Source organism: Gopherus evgoodei, chromosome 1 (genome assembly GCF_007399415.2).
Source record: "Gopherus evgoodei ecotype Sinaloan lineage chromosome 1, rGopEvg1_v1.p, whole genome shotgun sequence".
Classification (NCBI taxonomy): Eukaryota; Metazoa; Chordata; order Testudines; family Testudinidae; genus Gopherus; species Gopherus evgoodei.
The window spans coordinates 276,558,054-276,581,379 of NC_044322.1; the positions used below are offsets into that span (position 1 = coordinate 276,558,054).

The 23,326-nt window shown below is 44.8% G+C and overlaps 4 protein-coding genes and 1 pseudogene across 4 annotated transcripts; 2 read left to right on the plus strand and 3 right to left on the minus strand.

The window, feature by feature from the left end:
• LOC115644272 overlaps positions 1-23,326 on the plus strand; it is a 44,338-nt pseudogene that overhangs the window by 863 nt on the left and 20,149 nt on the right.
• Positions 487-947, minus strand: LOC115644247 (histone H3). Its single transcript, XM_030548365.1, has one exon. It carries the CDS (start codon positions 908-910, stop codon positions 500-502), a length of 411 nt encoding a protein of 136 aa, XP_030404225.1. The 5' UTR covers positions 911-947; the 3' UTR covers positions 487-499.
• On the minus strand, positions 2,294-2,958 carry LOC115644265 (histone H4). Its single transcript, XM_030548382.1, has one exon. The coding sequence runs from the start codon at positions 2,761-2,763 to the stop codon at positions 2,452-2,454; it is 312 nt and encodes a 103-aa protein (XP_030404242.1). The 5' UTR covers positions 2,764-2,958; the 3' UTR covers positions 2,294-2,451.
• On the plus strand, positions 20,218-21,151 carry LOC115644178 (histone H1-like). Its single transcript, XM_030548305.1, has one exon. The coding sequence runs from the start codon at positions 20,292-20,294 to the stop codon at positions 20,934-20,936; it is 645 nt and encodes a 214-aa protein (XP_030404165.1). The 5' UTR covers positions 20,218-20,291; the 3' UTR covers positions 20,937-21,151.
• On the minus strand, positions 21,647-23,171 carry LOC115644260 (histone H2B 8). Its single transcript, XM_030548378.1, has one exon. It carries the CDS (start codon positions 23,103-23,105, stop codon positions 22,725-22,727), a length of 381 nt encoding a protein of 126 aa, XP_030404238.1. The 5' UTR covers positions 23,106-23,171; the 3' UTR covers positions 21,647-22,724.

Here is a 23,326-nt window from a genome sequence, read left to right on the forward strand (position 1 = left end):
CTAGTTTTAGGCAGGCGCCCTGCTGCCTCACACTAGGCATTGTCAGCTGCTTAAACCACAGTGCAATGTCACAAAGCAGTGGAAGACAGGCAGAGGCCCATCTTTCAGGCTTAGGGCTGAATATGGAATGTCTGGTAAGCATTCTAAGAAAAGAGCTCGCCCAACAGAGGGCACGATGTTAGACACAAATAGCAGGAACCAAATTTACGATCAGTTAGGACAAGCGTTGGGAAGTAAAAAGTGTAAGAAAATGTAGTTCATGGGGATACCGATTAGGAGAGGAATCCGATTGCAATTCTACATGCTATTCTCAGTAGTTTTATTTTTACATAAACCTGATTCCAAAGTGTGACGACTGAAGGCACACAAAATGAGGAACGTGTTGCAGCTCCTTTTGAATGTGAATGTGGTGGCTCTTAAAAGAGCCTTTGGATCTTTCGTAATAGTTTTCTAGTTGCCAAAAGCTGGGGGGGGGGGGGGGGCGGGGGTAAGCAAACTTTTAAGCTCTCTCGCCTCGGATACGCCGGGCTAACTGGATGTCCTTGGGCATGATAGTGACTCTCTTGGCGTGAATAGCGCACAGGTTGGTATCCTCAAAGAGCCCCACCAAATAGGCTTCGCTGGCCTCCTGCAGGGCCATAACGGCCGAACTCTGGAAGCGCAAGTCGGTCTTGAAGTCCTGGGCGATCTCACGCACCAGGCGCTGGAAGGGCAGCTTGCGGATAAGCAGCTCAGTGGATTTCTGGTAGCGGCGGATCTCTCGCAGCGCAACAGTGCCGGGCCGGTAACGATGAGGCTTCTTCACTCCCCCGGTTGCAGGAGCGCTCTTCCGGGCAGCTTTAGTGGCCAGCTGCTTACGGGGGGCTTTGCCACCGGTGGATTTACGCGCGGTCTGCTTGGTCCTGGCCATTCTCAGCAACCCTCACTCACACACCCGGGACAACCAACGCAAAAGAACAAATAGGCAGAGCCCTTTGGCTCCGGCGGTATATATAGGCCAATGCTCCTTTTTGATTGGCTGTTGACATGGAGTCAGCTTCCATTGGACAATTTGAATATTTGAAAAGCCCGCGCTTGTGCAGCTAGACATCCGACCTGCCCTTCCCTGCCTCCAGTGTCGCTCGGACACGTCTCGCCTAAACCAGCCTTCAAAGGTCAGGTCGCTCTCTGGATGTCCCCATAGTCCGTTTCTTGCGGTCCCTCTCTCTGAAACTCCGCCGCCCCCTCCCCCACTTTCTATCGCATCTCTCTCCCTCTTTCTTTTAAATCGATGAATCGTCGTCTCATTTTTTCACTTCCAAACGGTCCAAATCTCTGATACCGAACATTATTCCCGCCATTTCATTGTACCGAATTTTACGTATAAACAACCTGAACGAGCACGAATCCTCGGAAGGTAACACCGAAACCACAGGATGTGTTGCCTGCATAGGAAAGCCTCTTCTTGTGCTAATTTACAGGCTTTTAGAAAGTGACAGTAGCCTACGAGTCTCTCTCTCTCTCGGACTGAGAAGCGCTGCCTCCTTATGAGAGGTTGGGGACTAGTGTGTGTACCTGATGGTATGGGCTCCTTTTGAGAGCCTAAAAAAGTTTTTTGGGGAGGAGGGATAGCTCAGTGGTTTGAGCATTCGCCTGCTAAAAACCCCAGGGTTGTGAGTTCAATCTTTGAGGGGCCCGTTTGGAGATTAGCCCTGCTTTGAGCAGGAGGTTGGACTTACACGATCTCTTGAGGTCCCTTCCAACCCTAATGATCCATGAAAGGAGGACCTCTTTACTCTGCTTCAGTCCTGCCTTAAGCTTCAGAGGAGACCGAAGGTCAGGTATCAGTTGTAATATTTAAAGATAATGTTTTCAACTAATATTTTCTCATACCCCACATATTGTCTCTATAAAAATGAATAAGCGTGTATGAAATAAGGAGTCTTATGGAACAAAGTGGGAAATAAATCTCTTTTGCCTTCGTCAGATTGAGGGGCGGGAGGGGGGAAGGGAGAAAAAGGAAAAACAAAACGGACGCTGGTGTTTTTAGTCAGAGTGGACTTTACTGCATTTTGCCCATCAACTTTGTCCTACTATAAGGCAGCAAAAAAAGGTCTTCCCGGGAAACCCAAGCTGTTCTGCCTCTGGTTACCTAGAAAGCTGACAAAAACAGATTTTGGTTAAAAAAAAAAAAGGAGAAAAAAAAGTCCATAACCTTTTAGTCACAGGGTTTAAACATCCCTCCCCAGCTAAAAAGCACTGATGCTTCTTTCCACGTGATGTACGACTTACTCAAAAAACATAAAATCCCCCCCCCCATTTAACGAAGTATGCTTAATTTACAGTCCCTCCCCCTCCCTCTCTCGTTTAAGAGATCATTAGCGCTTGAGCTCTCATTGTGAAAGTGTGGGTGGCTCTTAAAAGAGCCTTTGTGTTTCTGAGAATGTTTCAATTTCGAAGCCGAATGGAAACTTAGCCCCCGAATCCGTAGAGTGTGCGACCCTGGCGTTTCAAAGCATACACCACATCCATAGCAGTCACAGTCTTCCGCTTAGCGTGCTCAGTGTAAGTGACAGCATCACGAATGACGTTCTCTAAAAACACTTTAAGTACTCCTCGGGTTTCTTCATAGATCAATCCGGATATACGCTTTACACCACCACGGCGCGCCAAACGACGAATAGCTGGCTTCGTAATACCTTGAATGTTATCACGAAGCACCTTACGATGCCGCTTAGCACCCCCCTTCCCCAAGCCCTTACCCCCTTTGCCGCGACCAGACATAATGCTCCACCCCTCAAGCCACCGCTCTCCGCGAAGCACAGTAAGCAAGTTGCTGTACCTCCTTGCGCTCCCCCTATATTGTCTGGTAGCGGACCTGTTTGAGAACTGTCAAGGAAAGGGGCGGAGCTTTGCCCCTGTTTTCCACCGCGCCCTGCCCCCTCCGGTTGCCGATGCCTGCACGAGATGTGCTGTAGAAGGAAAGAGGCGGGTTATTGAGTTTGCTGTCCGCTCCTCCTCTCTTCTCTTCCCGCCCAGTTGCCGTCGTTGATAGGGGGACACTGCTCTAGTTACATTTCCCGAGATTTGATTGAAAGAAGGAAGATAAAACTGATGGTTCGTTCGTAATACTGAGACACACTGTCAAAACTAGATGATCACAATGATCCCTTCTGGCCTTGGAATCCATGAAAAAGTCATGCTTCCAGTAATTAGGATTGCAATGCAACCCTGCGGTTTCAGGCAATATCGCCCGTCTCTGTGAATTGTATAAAATAAGAGCCACTTCCCAACTGAATGTTTTATTTGTCCTTAGCTTATTATCTTCCTTTCTGGAAGGTCTTCCATCAAGAAGTCTTCGTATTTGTGGCTATTTTTAAAAAACCCTCCGCTGAATTGCAAGCATTTACAGACGGCATCAAAATCTGACCAGTCAGGTTTCCGGATGCATCGTCTCTCCCCTGTGTTTTCCAAAGCCTGTACAGGGAGGGTTAATACGAATGAAAAGTGCACAGAAATTTCATCAGAAGATAAAGCGGGGCACCGCATTCTTTTCTTCCATTTGTTAAATTTGTTCATTTGGTGGCATGCTCATTCTTACGGTTCCTGGCACAGTACATTGCAATAGTGTGACCAGTACATAAAAACGACTGCAGAACTAATCGCTCACAAAACCAGGCTGCTTTCCCACTGCAGAAAAAGGAACTCCTTCCTCTCCCTCAGAGGCAGACGTCATTGTTTTTATATTGGGAAGGGGTCAGCTTCTGAATTGCTTATATGAAAACGGGGGCTCGGGGGCAATACTTAGAAAACGAAGTTATATGTGCACATTTGGCAACGCAAAGGCTGCACTGCACCAATTTAGTACGAACCTTCATATCTTTGGAAAGCATGGGTGAATATTGTCCGAAGGGGGTTCTCAAAAGCCGTTGAAAAACGTGTCGCCCTTCCTCATTCCTCATCCTCCACTGTCCTCTGATAGACGGGTTTTGTTGTTGTTGCTGTTGTTTTTAATCCGCAGGAGCTTAAAACGATACAACACGCTGTTGACTTTTCCTATTTACTACTGCTGATTATTTTTAAATAGATACCTTTTGTTCATGTCTCTCAGTCTCACAAGAGGATTACTAAGTACTCTGAATATCAGGTCATTTCTGCCTGTACAGGCAGAGAGTACTACAGCATGTCAGCAGGACTTCAATTGTACAAAGATATGTTTGCGAAGTAGGAGATCTAACAAATGGGAAACATGGATGTTTCCCATATTAGTAATTTGAATAATTCCAACACTGTCCAAAACTGCATATTGTGCAACTGAAAGTCTGTAACTAGAAATAGGCAGCTAAATACCATGCCCTAAGCAACCTGATGCTAGTACAGTACAAATTTACCAGGTCTCAGAGTGGCAGGTAAGACCACATGGTGTCCTTGTGGTTCTCCAAAAGTGAGGTTGTAAGTGAAAGTCAATACTAAAGACAGAAACTACATGTTCTCTCTTTACTTTTATTTTCTTTCCCCTTTTATGCACATTGAGCTTGTTTTTCCTTCTAGGAAATGAGTTCAGACTTTTACAATAGTAGCAATAGCAAGAAAAGCAGCTCCAGCCAATCTCAACTAACTTGTCTTTTCCCTAAAGGACAGTAGTTGCCATCTTGTCAAACAAGGTTTATGTTGGTTTGTTTTTGTTTTTCCTTTAAAGACTGGCTACAGATACAGGGAAAGGGAACAAGGGATATTGCTAAAATGAAAGCCTTACTTAGTATTTGTCTTTTCAAATGCTTTGTTTTTCTTTCTTTTCTGTCTTTAATGGAGGATTTTTAATGGTCTTTGCCATGGTGCTCAGCATTTCTAGGTACCAAACCTGGTTTAAAAGTGTTTAATGTTGGAAAGTGACTGGGTCTTTGTAGCAGTGTACGCACTCCCTGTCCCCTGTTGCAGCGAGCAATGGGGGTGCTGACACTGCGTAACCATCTACCCAACTGTTTCAGACCTCACCACAATAAGGCACAATGGTCAGTTTCAACACAGCTACCCTTGGGGTTGGGGCTATGTGGCCTAGTAGCCAGAGTCACTAGCATTTCCTTTGGGATCGGGCTGTATGGCCTGGTGGCCAGAGTCTCTATCACTGCCTTTGGGATAGGGCTGTGTGTCCTAGTAGCCCGAGTAAAAGAAGTAGACCACCACCCAGGGGTGGGTGGCAGCAGAGGCGGTAGGGGGTCCCGGCCTAGGGTCCTGTCAGCGGTGAATGTGGTCACCTCCCAGTCAGCAGGTATCCTACTGCAACACACTGATTCTCTCCGGGTGCGAGGTACCACTCACTACACCCTTCTAGGCCAGGGTCTGTTTGTCATCAGAATCTCTGAGCTCCTTGGTATGGGTAGCTGGTTGGTACTCCAACTCTGTTAATTGGTTGGGGGCAACCAGTCTCCAGTCTGGTCCTCAAGCTCTCTGGTTCCTGCAATTGGGAGCTGAAGCAGTTCCCAGGCTTGAGCCTCCACAGAGTGTCCTTCCTTCCCGGGAGTCAGCCCAGAATGAGGTGGGCTTCTCTCCTTTATACTTGTGCAGCATTTGGAGCCTCCCCAGTCTGGTCAAAGGGGCGGCACTTCCCCTAGTGTGGGATTAACCCTTTACTGCCTAGTGTGCAGTATGCACACCCCGTCACAGTCTTGTTAACACATTGGACTCTTTGGGTCCGTATATTCCCTCTACATTAATACAACAGGGCATCCTCTGCATATAACATCAACATGGAACCAAGTTATATGCTTTGGATATCTGGATGAGACTGTATAGATATTGCCAGGGCCTCAAGAGCCAAATCAAAAAGTAATAGAGACAACAGTCACACTTGCCTAATTCCTCTGCAGAGGCTGGAAATATTCAAGGTCACTTTGCTGGTTGTGAGGTAAGAGGTTGGGGAAAAATATAACAATTGGATGTAGGAACTAAACATGGATACAAATACAAAAAGCATTTTCTGCAGCTAAGGCTAAAACAGCTTGTGGTTCAGGGTCACCATATTTTACTGCTATTGTATGATACGATTAACTTTGTGAAAGGTTATCAGAGTCAAGAAGGTCTCTGACAAACCCAACCAATATGGATGTATGATGGAGCCCAAAACCTTCTCTAGTCTCATTCCCAGAACTTTTGCCACTACAGTATTCTGGTACCACTATTAATAAAGGAAATTGGCCTGCAGTTGGAACATAGTGTGGCATCTCACCATCTCTTTCTGGTTTAAGAATAACTAATATTAGTGCTTCCCTCAGCATATGAAAAAGGGTGCTTTATAGAAATGATTAATTAAACATTGCAATTATCTTGTCAGACAGAAGTTCAAAGAAGTATCTATAGAATTCAGTGGGGAACTTCTCTGGGCCTGAGACTTCCCCTACTTTCATATTCTTAATCACCTCACTTAAGTCTTCCTCAGTTAGGGGACCATCAAGTTTTCCACACAGTAATTTGTGGTAATGTAATATTTTGGAAAAAAAATAGATCTAAATCATCTGTGGAGGGGTTTGTACACATCTTTGCAGAAATTAAAGAACTATTTATTAATCTCATTGGGTGATGTACGTCATTTACCATGTTTATCACAGAAGACCATGATTCTACACACAGATGCCTTTTGTCTTAGTTGATATACCAGCAACTTGCTTGCTTTTTCACTTCATTAGCAGAAATACTATACAGTAAAAATAGAGTGAGTTCAGTCTGTGCCAAGTGCAGCTCATTGTGTTCATATCTATAATTGATCAGAGATCACAACGAATCTGGAGATGGGGATATGGCATAAGATGAATAAAGCTCTTTTTTTTTTTCTTCAGGCCACTCAATTTTTCTTCTTATTTCCTCTTCTTGGCAGTCATTAAACTAATAATTCTATCTCTCAAATATGCCTTGAGAGTCTCCCACAACATCCTGCTAGAAGATGTCGAGGGTTTGTTTGTCTCCAGGAAAAGGCCAATTCCATTGTATTACATATATAATGGGGATCTAATAAAAGTGAAGAATTAAATCTCCATCTACATGTCTGTTTCTTATGCAGTTCTGTTCCTATTTGAAAAGGACTAGGGGAACAACTGTTGGATTAAAAGTAATAATTAATACATTTATGTTGTGGAAAATGTAAGAAAGAATGATTCCAGAACAGACCCCAGATTTGGCCTGATCATGAGAAAGAAATATGTCTCTCAACCTGCTGAGTTTCTGCTAATTGAAACAGGCCTGCCAATTTGCAAGATATGTGCTAATTGTAGAAAACATCCAGAGACAAAAAGTTTATTCTAAAAGTAACAAGATAACAGCTGTCCTTTATGGCTTGTACAACTTTGGAGAGGGATCGTAACTGCGACAGGGGGCCTACACTGGGAAGAAGAATCCTGCCACCTAGAGCCTGAAAGTGTGTGGTCACAGACAGAGCGACTGTCCGACCCCTAACATCCCTGCAGCACAGCCAGGGCCTGAGAAGGAGGCCTGGCACATGTGAGGAATAGACTGTGAGCTTCCCTTACATTCCAGAGACGGCTGTTTGTGATGTACCCAGGACACAGAGTGGGGTTATATGTTTTACTTTAACCTTTCCCATTTTTCCTCATTTTTTAAATTGATTGCTGTTAAATAAATTGTATCTGCTTTGAATTGTGTGTAATGATCAGTGGGTCAGGGAAGCATCCAGTGTGAAGAGGGAACCCTGGAGTGGGGACACCCTAGCCCATGTCCTAAGTGACCACTACAAGGTTGGGGGTGGATCCCCCCCAGGAATCCTGGGCCCAGCCTTGTTGGGGTTACAAGGACTCTGCTACACAGGAGAGTGGAAGGGGAACCCTCAAGGTCAGGCAGACCTCTGGGTAAAGGGAGTGGGAGCTGTTGTAGAAGCACCAGGGAGCTGTATGCTCTGCATAACCTGTATGCTCAAAAGATCTGTTACACTCCCCCTACACACACGTTTTGTCTCCTCTGCCTCTCTGAATACCTGTGAAGTGGCTTTCCCCCTCCCTCCTGGAATGCCTGTGGATTGAATGGGCCACTTGAACAGCTGGAAGATCAGAAGAGCTCCCAGGTAGACAAGAAGGTGTCTGGGACTCTAATTAGACAGCGCTCACACACCCAATGCATGGACACTGCTGGAGGTGGAATATGACCAACCAGACGTGGCCAAGTCATCTCTAGTCGCAGACCATGAGGAGCTGGTCCTTAAAAGGGGAAGGGGCCATGTGCTCAGCAGTGCACTCACAAGGTTGTACCTCCTGTGAAGGCTCTTTGCCCGGACCGCCTGGTTAATAGTTCACTGCATTGCATTTCATCGTGCCTCAGGAACACTTACCTTCATCACACCATCCATCACTGCTCTGTGGGATACTCACCTTCAAGGATCCTAACACCTCCAGAGCTTTCTGCCAAACTCTGGTGGGTCATTAGTCCTCCTTAAGCTTTCTAGCTGGCCCAATTTCGGGTAATAGGAGTGAGGACTCGGATCCTTTCGCTAGCCCATTTGACTGGGGTAATTTATAAGCCAGAAAAATTCCCCATAATAGCAGGACCATTCCTCTGCCTACATATGCAATTCCAGGTCCATTGTACTTTTGGTTGGCTTATGACCCTACAGGCAGATTTATCCACTTAAAGCACTTACTTAAAATCCCCAACAATTACAATAGTGAGACGGGGTTTTCCATACAAAGAAGTTAAAAAAGTATATTAGCAATGACTAGCTCAGATCCATTTCTGTTGACTTTAAGGATTAAAGATCTGCACTGATCATCTGAAATTGACTCAGACACTGTTATTGCCAGTACATTATGGAAGAGGATTGCTACCCCTCTGAATCTGGATGAGAAGAAGCAAAACATTATTTTTCCTACCCAGTCACATTCTAATTTAGCAGCCTTATCTACGGTCAAGTATGTCTTCTGCAAAAGAACTATAGTGATCTTTGCTCTCTTTAATAATGAGAATGCTTTTATCTCCCTTATCCTTTGAATTGGAGTGGTGAATCCCTTTACATTCCAGAAAATAAAATTGAAATTCAGGATCATTTGGCTGGTTAAGAGTTGTTGTTGTTATTATTATTATTATTATTATTATTATTATTATTATTATTATTATTATTATTTTAATGTGTGATGTTATGAGGGTGATGAAAGGTTTGTATTATTTGCTCTATTGAATCCTATTCTACTCCCCACACAGCTTTCATGGGGTGGGAAGGAGGGGGAGTATATGGATGAAATGCTTCAAATATTTATTTCATAGTTTTTGGATTACCTTGTCTGATGTTTGCCACTTTCCAGACTTCCAGGGAATAAAGTAGATGCAAGAGAAGGGTGGGGGAGGCATGAGCATAAGGTGTCAGCAATTGCAGAAGTTTGATGTAAATCACAATTTTATAGGGTATAATTTTCCTGAGTGTTGCTTGTCCAAAGGGCTCTGGGAAGGGGTACGAAGAATGGGTGTCATAATAGGCTATAGAAGAGGGAACCAGAGAGGGAGAGGTAAGAGCACAAAAAGAGGAGTTAAAACAAAAACATAAAATACATAACAACTTGACTTGTTACTAAGTATCACTGGCTGTCCACCTCTATCTCAAGTGGTGTCCCCCCATTCCCCACTTAAAAAGCAAAACACAATGAAAAAATGCTGTGCATATCTTCCTTCATAGTAAGGGAGGAGGTGAATATTATGAGCTTATGCTGTATACATTTTTATACAGTGCAAGACAATATAATTTTGGGTTTACACTCCAGAAGAGGGTGTGTACCAAAGAGCTGGGCAATTCCCCAAACTGAGTCCTCTGACACAGAGCTGATTGCAGACACTGTGTGATTCTACAGCTGGGCATGTCCCTACCTGTGTTTGTGCTGGAAGGGGGCTGGAGAGCCTGACACAACTGCACGGAGTGGAGGGAGGGGAAACAGGCTGGTGCATAGGTTGGCCCTAGCACATCAGGTGGCACCCAGAAGGGGAGTCCACCCATCACAATGGGGCAAAAAATGGTTACTCACTTCTCATAACTGTTGTTCTTTGAGATGTGTTGTTCATGTCCATTCTAATCAGGGGTGTGCACGTGCACATGCACGTTAGCCAGAAGATTTTTCCCCTTGCAACATCCATCAGGTCGGCCTGGGCACCCCCTGGAGTCGCACCCTCATGGTGCCTAATATATAGCCCTCCTGACCCACCACCCTTTCAGTTCCTTCTTGCCGGCACTCCGACAGAGGGGCAGGAGGGTGGGTATTGGAATGGACATGAACAACACATCTCGAAGAACAACAGTTATGAGAAGGAAGTAACTGTTTTTTCTTCTTCGAGTGCTTGTTCATGTCCATTCCAATCAGATGACTCCCAAGCTGAATTCAGGAGGTGGGGTCGGAGATGTCCACTGATTGTAGTTCTGCTCTTCCAAAGGCCACATCGTCTCTGGCCTGCTGAGTGATTCAAAGTGCGCAGCAAAAGTGTATATGGATGACCATGTCGCTGCCCTGCAGATTTTCTGGGTCGCAACTTGAGCCAGGAATGCTGTCGATGAAGTCTGTGCCTTGGAGTGTGCTTTGATCAGAGGTGCGGGAACCCAGGTTTAGAGTGCTAGATTGTAGCACTCACTGATACAGGCCACGTTCCATGATGAAATGCGCTGAGCTGAAACCAGTTGTGCTTGGTAGTAGGTAGCAAGAATGCTGGTATCTGCCGCAGGGTCTCAGTGGTGTCCAAAACAGTCTTTATAAGAGGCAAGTCTATACGTGAAGGTCCCAAGGGTGCCAGGATATCCACCATGGGATCCGCTTCCTCCACCATATCCTCAGCCATGATGCCCAGACCCTGGGCGGCCCTGCACAGCAATTGCAGCATGACTCTGTTATCCTCTAATGCAGGGGCTATGGCTGTCCTCACCAATGCATCGTCCAGCGACAAGGAGGATGAAGTATGTGCCGGTAGTGGAAGCTCCCTACTATCTACTCCCAAGGGGTCACGTGATTCCAGGGGCAGCATTGAGGTAGCGGCACTGCTGACGGTGCTGGGGTGATGGACGTCAGAACTGGCACAGTCAGTGGCATCAGTCCTACAGGAGGGAGCTGCATTGCCACGTTCACAGGTGCCTGCATCAAGGTCGACGTTGATAACTGTGCAGGCATGGAAGAATGTGGTGCCGAGGTTGAAGCTGAGCACAGTGCCGGAGACAGAGGCATTGGGACCGTAGGCGCTGAGGGTAGATGTGCAGCAGAAGGTGGCATGACGGTGGCGAAGGCCACAGAAGATGTTGCTGAGCGTGGACCTTGGGTTCCTGCCTGGAGCTGGTGAAAAGCACGGGGGGCCAGAAGGGCCACTGAGGTGGGTTCTGCCACTGCAGAGGCCACATCTCGGGCTCTCTTTTGTCTCTACCAGATATTGATGTGTGACTTCTGCTCCCACCAGAGCGATAGGAGTCGGACTCTGACTCCAAGGTCTCAGGCACTGAAGACCACGGAGGAGCCAATCCTTGGTGCCTTGAACATCAAGAGCTCAGGGAGCAAGTAGGCTCTCTGTCAGAGCGAGTAGGCACCGAGGGACATGGCGACATGACATCATATCTGGCTTCTCCTTCGAATGCACCAGAGGATATGGGTCCACCAGCACTGAGAGTTCCTCCCTGACAGGCAAGAATGGTGCCTTCAGGTGGAGGAGGTCCTGAGAAGCCTGGTACGCTTTCGGTGTGGACGGGAGCTGAAGCTCCTGTGTAGGCTCCGGTGTTTGAGGCGGGGACGGACTCAACTGCCACACCTGGGCAGAAATCGACACAGCCCCAGAAGGAGATCCCAAGGAGTGGCCCACCTAGGGTCACACATCTCATGGCTTAGCCGGAGAAGAATGTTTGTCTGGCTTTTTCTTCTTTTGAGGCACTGGCAAGTGGGAGCGGTGCCTACTGTCAGACGAGCCCCATGAGGAGCCAATACAATGCTGAGCATCTCAGGAAGAGTCCTTTCTCAGCGTCAAGCTCACCTTTGGTGCCAGGGGGGCTCGGTGTAGAGGATAATGCAGTAGGGGTCGGATCTCCCAAGCTCGGGTCAGAGTGGGGGCATAGAGCTCCCTCCATGAGGATCACTTTGAGCTGCTATTCCCTTTTCTTAAGAGTTCTCGGATGGAACTCGCAGCAGATCTTACAGAGATCTTCCTGATGGGTTTTCCCCAGGCACCGTAGACACGATGAGTGCGGGTCACTTTTGGGCATGCGCTTGGCGCAGGCCACACAGTTTTTGAAACCTGGGGACTGTGACATACCACTGCTCTGGGAACCAGAGTGGGAGGGGGCAGAACCCCCAACAAACACTATACTAAACTCTAATAACTCTGACAATGCTAACAACTAACTCTATACAACTGGATAGAGAGTGAACTTGCAGTGCAAGAGCTAAGGGAAGCTCCAGCCACCATCACTGGTGGTAAGAAGGAACTGAAGGGGTAGCGGGTCAGCAGGGCTATATATTAGATGCCATGAGGCCATGACTCCAGGGGGCACCCAGGCCAACCCACTGGACGCTAATAGGGGAAAAATCTTCCAGCCAAAGTGCACATGCTCACACACACACCTGATTGGAATGGACATGAACAAGCACTCAAAGAAGAACTTTTTCTTTCAGAAAGTGGAGGAAGTAACCAGAGAGACAGACATTTTAGCAGCAGAATGAGGCCAATGGACTTCAAAAAAGTAGACTTTAACAAACACAGAGAACTGATAGGCAAGCTACCATGGAAAGCAAATCTAGGGGGAAAGGGGAGTTCCGGAGAACTGGCAGTTTCTCAAGGAGACAATATAAAAGATCCAACTGGGAACTATCCCAATGTGAAGTAAAGATGGACAAAATATTGTAGTAAGGAGCCGATATGGCTCTATCAGGAGCGCTTTAATAACCTGATAATCAAAAAGGAATCCTAACAAAAGTGGATACATGGACAAATTACTCAGGAGAATAAAAGAATAACACAAGCAGGTAGGAAAAAAATCAAAACTGCTAAAGCACAAATTGAATTAGACCTAGCCAGGAACATAAAAGGCAATAAGAAGAGGTTCTTTAAATACACCAGCAGCAAGAGAAAGATGTAGGACAGTGTAGTCCTTTACTCAGCAGGACAGGAGAGCTAATAAGTGGTTACATCAAGAAAGCTGAGATGTTTAGTACCTCTTTTCCTTCAGTCTTCTCTAAAACAGTTAATGCTGACCAGATATTCAACACAAGGGAGAAGGAATATAAGACAAAATAGGGAAAAAACAGATTAAAGAATATAAAGCCCTGGTCTACACTATGGGGTTAGGTTGAATTTAGCTGCATTAGGACAATTTTATAATGAATGCGTCTACGCAAGCAAACACTTTCCATCAACCTAAAGGGCTCTTAAAATTGACTTCTGTACTCCTCTTCAGCGAGGGGAATAGCGCTAAGATCAACCTTGCTGGGTCAAGTCTGGAGTAGTGCAGACGCAAATTGATATTATTGGCCTCCAGGAGCTATCCAGAGTGTTCCAATGTGACTGCTCTGGACAGCACTTTGAACTCCAATGCACTAGCCAAGTATGCAGGAAAAGCCCTGGGGAACTTTTGAATTTCGTTTCCTGTTTGGTCAGCGTGGCAAGCTCAGCAGCACAGGTGATCATGCAGTCCCCCCAGAATCGCAAACGAGCTCCAGTGTGGAGTGAATGGGAGACACCGAATCTCGTTGCTGTATGGGGAGAAGAATCTGTGCAGGAAGAACTAGGATCAAAGAGAAGAAATGCTAATATATATGCCAAAATCATACAGGGCATGATGGACAGAGGCTACAACAGGGACAAAAGCAGTGCTGTGTGAAAGTCAAGGAGCTCAGGCAACCCTATCAAATGATGAAGGAGGCAAACGGTCACTCTGGATCAGAGCCTCATACATGCCGCTTCTATGAACAGCTGCATAGCATTCTGGGGGGGGACCCTACCACTTCCCCACCACTGTCCATGGACACCTGCAAGAGGGGAGTCTCGCGCAACACAGAGGAGGATTTTGTGAATGAGGAAGAGGAGGAGGAGGAAAATGTGTTGCAGGCAAGCTGTGAATCCATTCTCCCTGGCAGCCAGGACCTTTCCATCACCTTGGAGCCAATACCCTCCCAAGGCAAGATCTCTGACCCTGAACTTGGAGAAGGCCCCTCTGGTGAGTGCACATTTGTAACTACAGTACAGGGTTTAAAAGCAATAGTGTTTAATGTTTTATTTGCCCTAAAGATTTGGGATGCATTTGTGGCCAGTACAGCTACTGGAAAAGTCTGTTAACATGTCTGGGGATGGAGCGGAAATCCTCCAGGACATCTCCCTGAAGCTCTGCTGGAAGTACTCTGAAAGGCTTTGCAGAAGGTTTCTAGGGAGGGCTGCCTTATTTCTTCCTCCACGGAAGTACACTTTATCACACCAAGCCAGTAGCAAGTAGTCTGGAATCACTGAAGCACAAAGCATGGCAGCTAATGGTCCTTGGTTCGGGTCACATTCAAGCAACATTCAGTCTATATCTTTCTGAGTTAGCCTCAAGAGACTGATATCATTCATGGTCACCTGGCTGAAATAGGGGAATTTTTGTAAGGGAACAGTAAAAGGACTCCGTTCATGCTGATCTGTTTGCGCTTGGCTAAAAAGGATCATCCCTGAGAATAGCCACGTGGTGGGGTAGGTGTGAAAGGATCATTCCAAATAGCCACGCAGAGGGGTGGGGGAAGGTGAGTGCTGCACATCCACCCCAAAATCGCAGCCCCTCATTTTAAATGCGAAACCCAGCCGGCATTGCTTGCTATGGGAAAGGAGGGTGCTGCAGTTTGAAAACATTTTCACATGTTATCAAAGTGTTAGAAGCCAAACCCACATACCCTTTGGCTTACCATGGCTGCTTGGAAACCGAATTCTGTTGCCCAGCTGTATATGATGTGTCACCATACCAGCAGGTGCTCAATATAAGAGGCAAAATGCAACTTTGTATCTAAAGCACATGTGCTGTCTGCTGTGAATTGCTTGATTCACTGTGAAAAAGTCTCCGTTTTGTTCTCAGAAATGTATCATCTTAAATTTTACTCTCCCTTTTTATCCACCAGCAGATGCAAATGTTTCTATGCTCCCTCCATCATCTCCTCCCTGAGGTTATGACAGATCAGAAGGAAAAAAAAAAAGAAAAAAAAGCACTTGTGATGACATGTTTTCTGAGCTCATGGAGTCCTTCTGCACTGATAGGGCGCAGCTGAATGTATGGAGGCATTCAGTGGTAGAGTCCGGGAAAGCATTAAATGAGTGCAATGAGCAGAGGCAGGATGCAATGCTGAGGCTAATGGGAGAGCAAACAGACATGCTCAGATGTCTGGTGGAGCTGCAGAAAAGCCAATAAGAGCACAGACCACCACTACATCCACTGCACAGCCGCCTACCCTCCTTCCCAAGTTCCATATCCTCCTCTCCCAGACACCCAAGAATGTGGGGGCGGGGGAGCTCCGGGCACCCAGCCACTGCACTCCAGAGGATGGCCCAAGCAACCGAAGACTGTCGTTCAAACAGTTTTGATTTGTAGTGTGGCTACAATAAGCAATTTGGCCTTGTTCTTCCCTCCTCTCCTACCCCACCTGGGATACCTTATCAATTATCTCTCTTTTTTTTAATTAATAAAGAAAGAATGCATGGTTTCAAAACAATAGTGACTTTATTTCCTTTGCCAGCTGTGATCAAAGGGGGGAGGGTGGTTGGCCTACAGAGAGTTAAAATCAACCAAGGGGGCAGATTTGCATCAAGAAGAAACACTCACAACGGTCACACCGTAGCCTGGCCATCATGAAACTGGTTTTCAAAGCTTCTCTGATGCACAGCTTCGCAATCTGTGCTTTTCTAATCTCCCTTGGGTCTGGCAGTTCAAAATTAGTAGCCAGACGATTTGCCTCAACCTCCCACCCTGCCATAAACATCTCCCCCTTACTCTCACAGATATTATGGAGCACAGAGCAAGCAGTAATAACAATAGGAATATATGTTGTTCTGAGGTCTAACCTAGTCCGCAAACAGCGCCAGCGAGCATTTAAACATCCAAAGGCACATTCTACTACCATTGTGCACTTGCTCAGCCTATAGCTGAACTGCTCCTTACTACTGTGCAGTTTACCTGTGTATGGCTTCATGAGCCATGGGATCAAGGGGCAGGCTGGGTCTCCAGGGATACCTATTGGCATTTCAACATCCCCAAAAGTAATTTTCTGGTCTGGGAAGTAAGTCCTTTCTTTCAACTGCTCAAACAGCTGAGAGTTCCTATAGGTGCAATCATCATGCACCTTTCCTGGCCATCCCCTGTTGATGTAGATGACATTTCCCTTGTGATCCACCAGTGCTTGCAGCACCATTGAGAAATACCCCTTGCGGTTTATGTACTGGTTAGTAAGGTGGTCCGGTGTCAAGATAGGGATATGTGTTCCATCTATCGCCCCACCACAGTTAGGGAACCTCATTGCAGAAAAATCATCCATTATGACCTGCACATTTCCCAGAGTCACTACCCTTGATAGCAGAATGTCAGTGATAGCATTGGCTACTTGAATCAAAGCAGTTCCCTCAGTAGATATGCCCACTTCAAACTGATTCCTGACCGACCAGTATAAGTCACGCATTGCAAGCTTCCACCGGGCTATCGCCACTCACTTCTCAATAGTCAAAGAAGCTCTCATTTTGGTATTTCTGAGCTTCAGAGTGGGGGAAAGCAACTCAAGGAGTTCCAGGAAAGTGGCTTTAGGCATGCAAAAGTTTCGCAGCCACTGGGGATCATGCCATACTTGCAACACTATGCTGTCCCACCAGTCTGAGCTTGTTTGCTAGGCCCAGAATTGGCATTCCACTGTATCACGCAGCCCCACTGCCACCATGATGTCCCAATTGCCACAGCCGGTGCTTTCGGGTACATCTGTGTCTATATCTTCGTCACAATAGTCATTCTGTTGCGGTCTCGTAGCCAGGTTCTGCACATACTGCAATATAATGTGAAAGGTGTTTACAATGCTCGCAACAGCAACGGTGAGCTGAGCGGGCTCCATGTTTGCCATGCTGTGGCATCTGCACGGGTAACCCAGACAAAAAGGAGCAAAATGATTGTCTGCAGTTGCTTTCACGGAGAGAGAGAGGGAGGGAGGGGAGAGTGACGACATGTACCCCAGACCACCCGCTACAATGTTTTTGCACCATCAGGCATTAAGAGCTTAACCCATAATTCCAATGGACAGCGAAGACTGCGGGAACTGTGGGATAGCGACCCACAGTGCACTGCTCTGTGAGTCGATGCTAGCCACAGTAGTGAGGACACACTCCATCAACTTAATGCACTTAGCGGGGACGTACACATACCATTATATAAAATCGATTCCTAAAAACTGACTTCTATAAAATTGACCTAATTTCATAGTGTAGACATACCCTTAGATAAGTTAAATATATTCAAGTCATCAGAGCCTCATGAAATTCATCCTAGAGTATTTCATCTATTAGCTGAAGCAATCTCAGAACATTTAGTAATTATATTCAAAAGCCCACGGAGGATGGGTGTGGTTTCAAAAGACCATAGAAGGGCAAACTTAGTACAGTAAAAGCTGTGTTATCCAGCATTTTACCAACTGGAAAGCTCTAGAGACCGGCATTTCTTATATCCGTTAGAAGTCTGGTGGGTCTGCATGGCTCCTGAGAAGCACTGACATGTCCCTGCTGCTCCTAGGTGAAGGAACAACCATGGGGGCTACGTGTGCTGCTCCCACCCCACCCTGAGCACTGACTCCACAGTTCCTATTGGCTGGGAACTGTGGCCGATGGGAGCTGCGGGGACAGTTCCTGCATGCGGAGACAGCGTGCGGAGCTGCCTGGCCATGTTTTCACGGAGGAGCATCAGGGACATGTTGCTGCTTCTGGGAAGCCCCCAAGTTGAGCACCACCCAGATCCAGTACCCCAAAACCCCTCCTATGTCTGAACCCCCTGCCCCAAGCCCTCTCCCAAACCCAAACTCCCACCCAGAGCCTGCACCCTGCACCCCCTTCCTCATCCCAACCCCCATCCCTGAGCCCCCTCCCACATCCAAACTCCCTCCTTCCATATCACTCTTAGTTAACTGGAATTTTTAACTAACAGGCACCCCCTATTCCCCCAGCATGCCGGATAACAAAGCTTTCACTGTACCTGTATCTTGCTGTTAGTAAGGCTTCTGACACAGTTCCACATGACATTCTCATAAGCAAACTAGGCAAATGTGGGATGAATGTACTATAAGGTGAGTACACAACTGGTTGAAAGACCGTAATCAAAGAGTAATTATCCATGGTTCACTGTTGAACTGTGAGGGTGTATCATATGCAGTCCCAGAGGAGTTAATACTGAGTTTGGTAATATTCAGTGTTTTCATGAATGACTTGAATAATAGAATGGAGAATATGTGTATACAATTTGCAGATGACACCAAGTTTGAAAGGGTTGCAAGCGCTTTGGAGAATAGGATTAGAATTCCAAATCACTTTGAGAAACTGGAGAACTGGTCTGAAGTTAACAAGATGAAATTCAATAAAGATAATTGCAAAATACTAGAGAGGAAAAATCAAATGCACAACTACAAAATGGAGACTAACTGGTTAGATGGTAGTCCTGCTGAAAATGATCTGGAGGTTATAGTGGATCACAAACTGAATATCAGTCAACAATGTGAGGCATTTCTTTAGGGTACATCTATTATTTTTAACTATTTTAGAGCCCTATCCATAATATAATGTGAATGTGGTGAGACGAACCTTACTTTTCTAAATCAATCAATGGAGACTCTGTATAGTACACATTTGCTTGTCATCAGTTACAATCTGATCAAATATTATTCCGTATCTTTAAGTTTGTTTATCGTATTACCACATTTTTAGGATGGTTGATGCCCAGTACTTTAGGAGCTGATTGTGGCCTAGTTTTCACTGATTAAAATCAAGATAATCAAAAGCAACTTCTGGCTACTGTTACCAGAAAGAAAGAGAGGTTGCAATTCCTCACATTTTGTTATGCCTGTATCGTAGGATAGTGATAATTCAACCATTGGTTGTTTTTTTTAATTTTTAATTTACTCTGCCAAGAGTCTTTGAATTAATTTTGATGTTCTGTTACTTCTTGAGAAAAATGAATGACCAAACAAACACAAAATAAAATCACATTGAATTATTGCCACAGAAACTATTAAAGTTCTCTGAAGCATTTTTTTCTCCTGAAAGGGTGGCATATATAACATGAAGAAAAAATACAATACAGATACAATACAGATAAAAGTAGATAACTTGAAAAATGAATTATTCAGTTTATAAAAGCTAGTTTTGCATAATACTGTAGTAAATTTAAATAGAAAATGGACTTTTGTTTCTTAATTATTATTATTGCTATAAAATTGTTTCTCTTGCTATAAATCTTAATGAATACTGATATAAAAGCATACATCATTCTTCTCATTCAGACTAAAACAATGCATAAATTTCATTAGTTGTCAATTTTGCTAAAGTATTTAACAAAAAGAAGTTATTTTATTTTATTAGGAACATTAATTCAGAGAGCAACAAAATGACTTTTTTACTCTAATTGAACACCTAGACAGATACAGTGAGACAATTACTTCCATATACATGTCTGTAAATTTAACATCCTTGTACAAATCTTTAATCAGATCCCTGTGACATTGCATGGGGGTCTATTTCAGCAGAATTTAGTATTTTTAGGAGATAAAGGATTTGGATAAGAGAGGCAGTTCTTAATCCATACTCCCAGTTCAGGAATGAGATTGTGTTACTTCCTTCTTTTCAAAATCAATTTATATTAACAACATACATTCAAATAACTGGCTTTATACCCCGAATTGGAGAAAACCCTCTAAAGAACAACATTTCATTTTAGTTGTGGTTTTATTGCCAACGATAAAGTTTTAATTTACAGAGAAATACAAAAGTTTCCCTCTTCAGAGGTCTCTCCAGCTCTAAGTATCAGGGTTTATTGGCTCTTCTTTACCTCATCTTTATTCTCTCAAACAAGAAACTCTGCTGAATGAAAATATCCTCTTTCACCTTCACACAGCTAAGAAATAAGGTAATTTGGTGATAGATATTTTGCAAAAAATACACTTTTTTAACTCAGAAGAAACACAAACAGAGAGGAGAAAAGAGCTCTTTTTGGCTTGCATCTGGGCGGGCTCTTTAACGTACCAATCACAGATCAGCTCTTCTCTATAAATTCAGGCATCTGACCTACTCTCTCCAGCTCAATTACTTTTGATTTGCTGAAAACGTTTGTCAGCATGTCGGAAACTGCGCCTGTTGCAGCTCCTGCTGTATCCGTTCCTGGGGCGAAAACCTCTGCTAAGAAACCGAAGAAAGCAGCAGCTAGTTCTAAAGCCCGCAAGCCTCCAGGTCCCAGCGTGACGGAGCTGATCACCAAGGCGGTGTCCGCTTCCAAGGAGCGCAAAGGGCTCTCCTTAGCCGCTCTTAAGAAGGCTCTGGCCGCCGGAGGGTACGATGTGGAGAAGAACAACAGCCGCATCAAGGTAGGATTGAAGAGCCTGGTGAGCAAGGGCATTTTGGTACAGACAAAAGGTACCGGCGCTTCTGGTTCCTTCAAATTCAACAAGAAACCGGGTGAGATCAAGGAAAAGGCTCCCAAGAAGAAGTCAGCCGCAAAGCCTAAGAAACCAGCTGCCAAGAAGCCCGCCAGCGCCGCCAAGAAGCCCAAAAAGGCTGCGGCCGTGAAAAAGAGCCCGAAAAAAGTCAAGAAGCCAGCGGCTGCCGCAGTCAAGAAAGCGGTCAAGAGCCCGAAAAAAGTAAAAGTCGCCAAGCCCAAGAAGGCAACTAAGAGCCCGGCTAAGGCGGTGAAACCAAAAGCTGCTAAGCCCAAGCCAACAAAGACCAAAACCGCGAAGGCGAAGAAGGCAGCGTCCAAAAAGTAAAGTGTAAATTTGAAAAGGAAATTTCTGACCCAACGGCTCTTTTAAGAGCCACCCCCAAGTTTCAGAAAAAGAGCAAAATCGCTGTACTCATCCTAGACACTCGAAAATTGTGTGGGTGGTTTGAAAGTATTCTGCGTATTCGTTTTGTTACATGGGTCGGGTACAGTGAGTGTTACAAGGAGAAATAAATGTTCGTGCTTTCTGGTGTACCCTTAGGATGGCATCATGGGCAGTTTTAATTAAAAAAGATTATAGAGAGTGAAGACGGTTCTGGCGTCCGGTAGCTATTGATAAACCCCCTTAAAGTGGCACTGTTCTGGGTACCTATGAGTCAACTGGTTAGGGGCGGGGTGCTTTGCTCCCGGTAGATTTCTAAGCTCAAGTGCTTCGTTCTAGCCATTTCGACCAATACTGACAACGGAAGAAAAGGAGAAGTAGGAACTTTCTCCGTCCTGTTTGGCTATCTCCTCTCTGATTGGCTGATAGTTCATATATGGCTAAATCTTACTGGACACTTCAAATTTTTTGAAAACCCCGCGCGCTCTGAGAAGAGTTCCCTTCCCCTTCTCTGATTTGATTGATCACAAAAACCGTCGTCACCAATTGCTCGCTCCCTGAAGGATCCTGATTTTCCTATTTCTAACCCCATCCGCCTAAAGCATCCGTCTTTCAAATACTTTCGCCCAACTATTAGAGATAAGGTGAGTGAGATAATATCTTTAAGCTTGTCTTTCTCACCAATAGAACTTGGTACAACATAAGATATCTCACCCACCTTGTCGCTAATATTCTGGGACAGACACGGCTACGAGACCTGCATTTCCCAGCCCAAACTACAGTTATAGCCCATTCTTTAAATATATTTTTTCTCTTCTCTTTTCTCTCTCTCTCTGTACGTGTGTGTGTATTTATCACACGGTACATACATATTGTACTGTCTCACTGTTTCATTTTCAGACTGACTTATTTATGACTCCTGAACACTAGTCCCAGAGAACAGGCATGGAGATAGACCAGGGTGTGGGTGTATGTGTTCATGTTTCCATTCTCTTATTAATTCGAGATGATTTAAAGGTGAGGATGAGCTAAAAACTCCTTTCCCCTCAAATTGATTGGGTATATAATCCAGAACCCACCAATTCTTCTCTTTACATTTAACGTGTAGATTAAGGACAAATGAAGAATGTACCTGGATTCATTTACAATACTTTCATAAATTGTTTCCTCGTATTTTTCTTAGTTCACAACACAAATTTATCCTAGCACCAAGACGTTTCTTAGGTTTACTGTATTGGATTAATTTGTTACTGATGCAAACCTTGTCAGTTAAAAATGGTATTTCAAGTGCTACAGTTTAACAAAAGTTTTGAGTTAACTTTCATCTACGAACAGTCTTGTCAGGCTTTGTGTTAACGCAAATAAGACAGAAAAGTAGTAAGGCTCATTTATATGGATACTGAATGCACACCCTCAACTGGAAGCAACAACAAATGATATATCTTTTACTTTCATCATTTGAGTATTCGTATACAGTAAATTTCAATTTTATTTCTTGTATTCATGTGGATTTTGGTTCCTCACTAAGACAAATACATTTTTAAACTGGAGTTACTGCAATTAGTTTATTTCCAGCATCAATCAATAATAAACATATTAAAAATGCAGAATAGAGTACTGTGTCAAAAGAACACCATGCATGGTTTAGTGCTAAAGCTCTTTTACAGAAAAAGTGGGCGGCTCTGAAAAGAGCCTTTGGGTTACTGATGTTAACATTCTTTCGATTGATCTTTATTTAGAGCTGGTGTACTTAGTAACAGCCTTTGTACCCTCAGACACCGCGTGTTTGGCCAACTCCCCCGGCAGAAGCAGGCGCACAGCGGTCTGGATCTCCCGGGAAGTGATGGTTGAACGCTTGTTGTAATGAGCCAGACGAGACGCTTCCCCAGCGATACGTTCGAAAATATCGTTTACAAAAGAGTTCATGATCCCCATGGCCTTAGAAGAAATGCCAGTGTCCGGATGAACTTGCTTCAACACTTTGTACACGTAAATTGAATAACTTTCCTTCCTAGTTTTTCTACGTTTCTTATCTCCCTTTTTCTGGGTCTTGGTCACGGCCTTCTTAGACCCCTTCTTCGGAGCAGGAGCAGATTTCGCCGGCTCAGGCATTTTAACAGCTAAGTATACACTCCAACACAACAACGACTACAACAAAGTCAAAAAAAAATTTTCCTCCCTCTATTTATACGTTTTCTATGCAAATGAACAGCCTATGTTTTCTAGTTTTCTATTGGCAGTTAGAATAAACATAGGGCAATGCGTTTTTTGCTGCAATTGGTTAATGTGAGATCCTCGTATTCATTGGTTGCTCAAACAGTGACATTTTTCCA

Excerpts from the sequence above, each read along its gene's own strand:
- LOC115644260 (XM_030548378.1), bottom strand. The coding sequence starts at position 23,105 with ATGCCTGAGCCGGCGAAATCTGCTCCTGCTCCGAAGAAGGGGTCTAAG.
- LOC115644247 (XM_030548365.1), bottom strand. The coding sequence starts at position 910 with ATGGCCAGGACCAAGCAGACCGCGCGTAAATCCACCGGTGGCAAAGCC.
- LOC115644178 (XM_030548305.1), top strand. The coding sequence starts at position 20,292 with ATGTCGGAAACTGCGCCTGTTGCAGCTCCTGCTGTATCCGTTCCTGGG.
- LOC115644265 (XM_030548382.1), bottom strand. The coding sequence starts at position 2,763 with ATGTCTGGTCGCGGCAAAGGGGGTAAGGGCTTGGGGAAGGGGGGTGCT.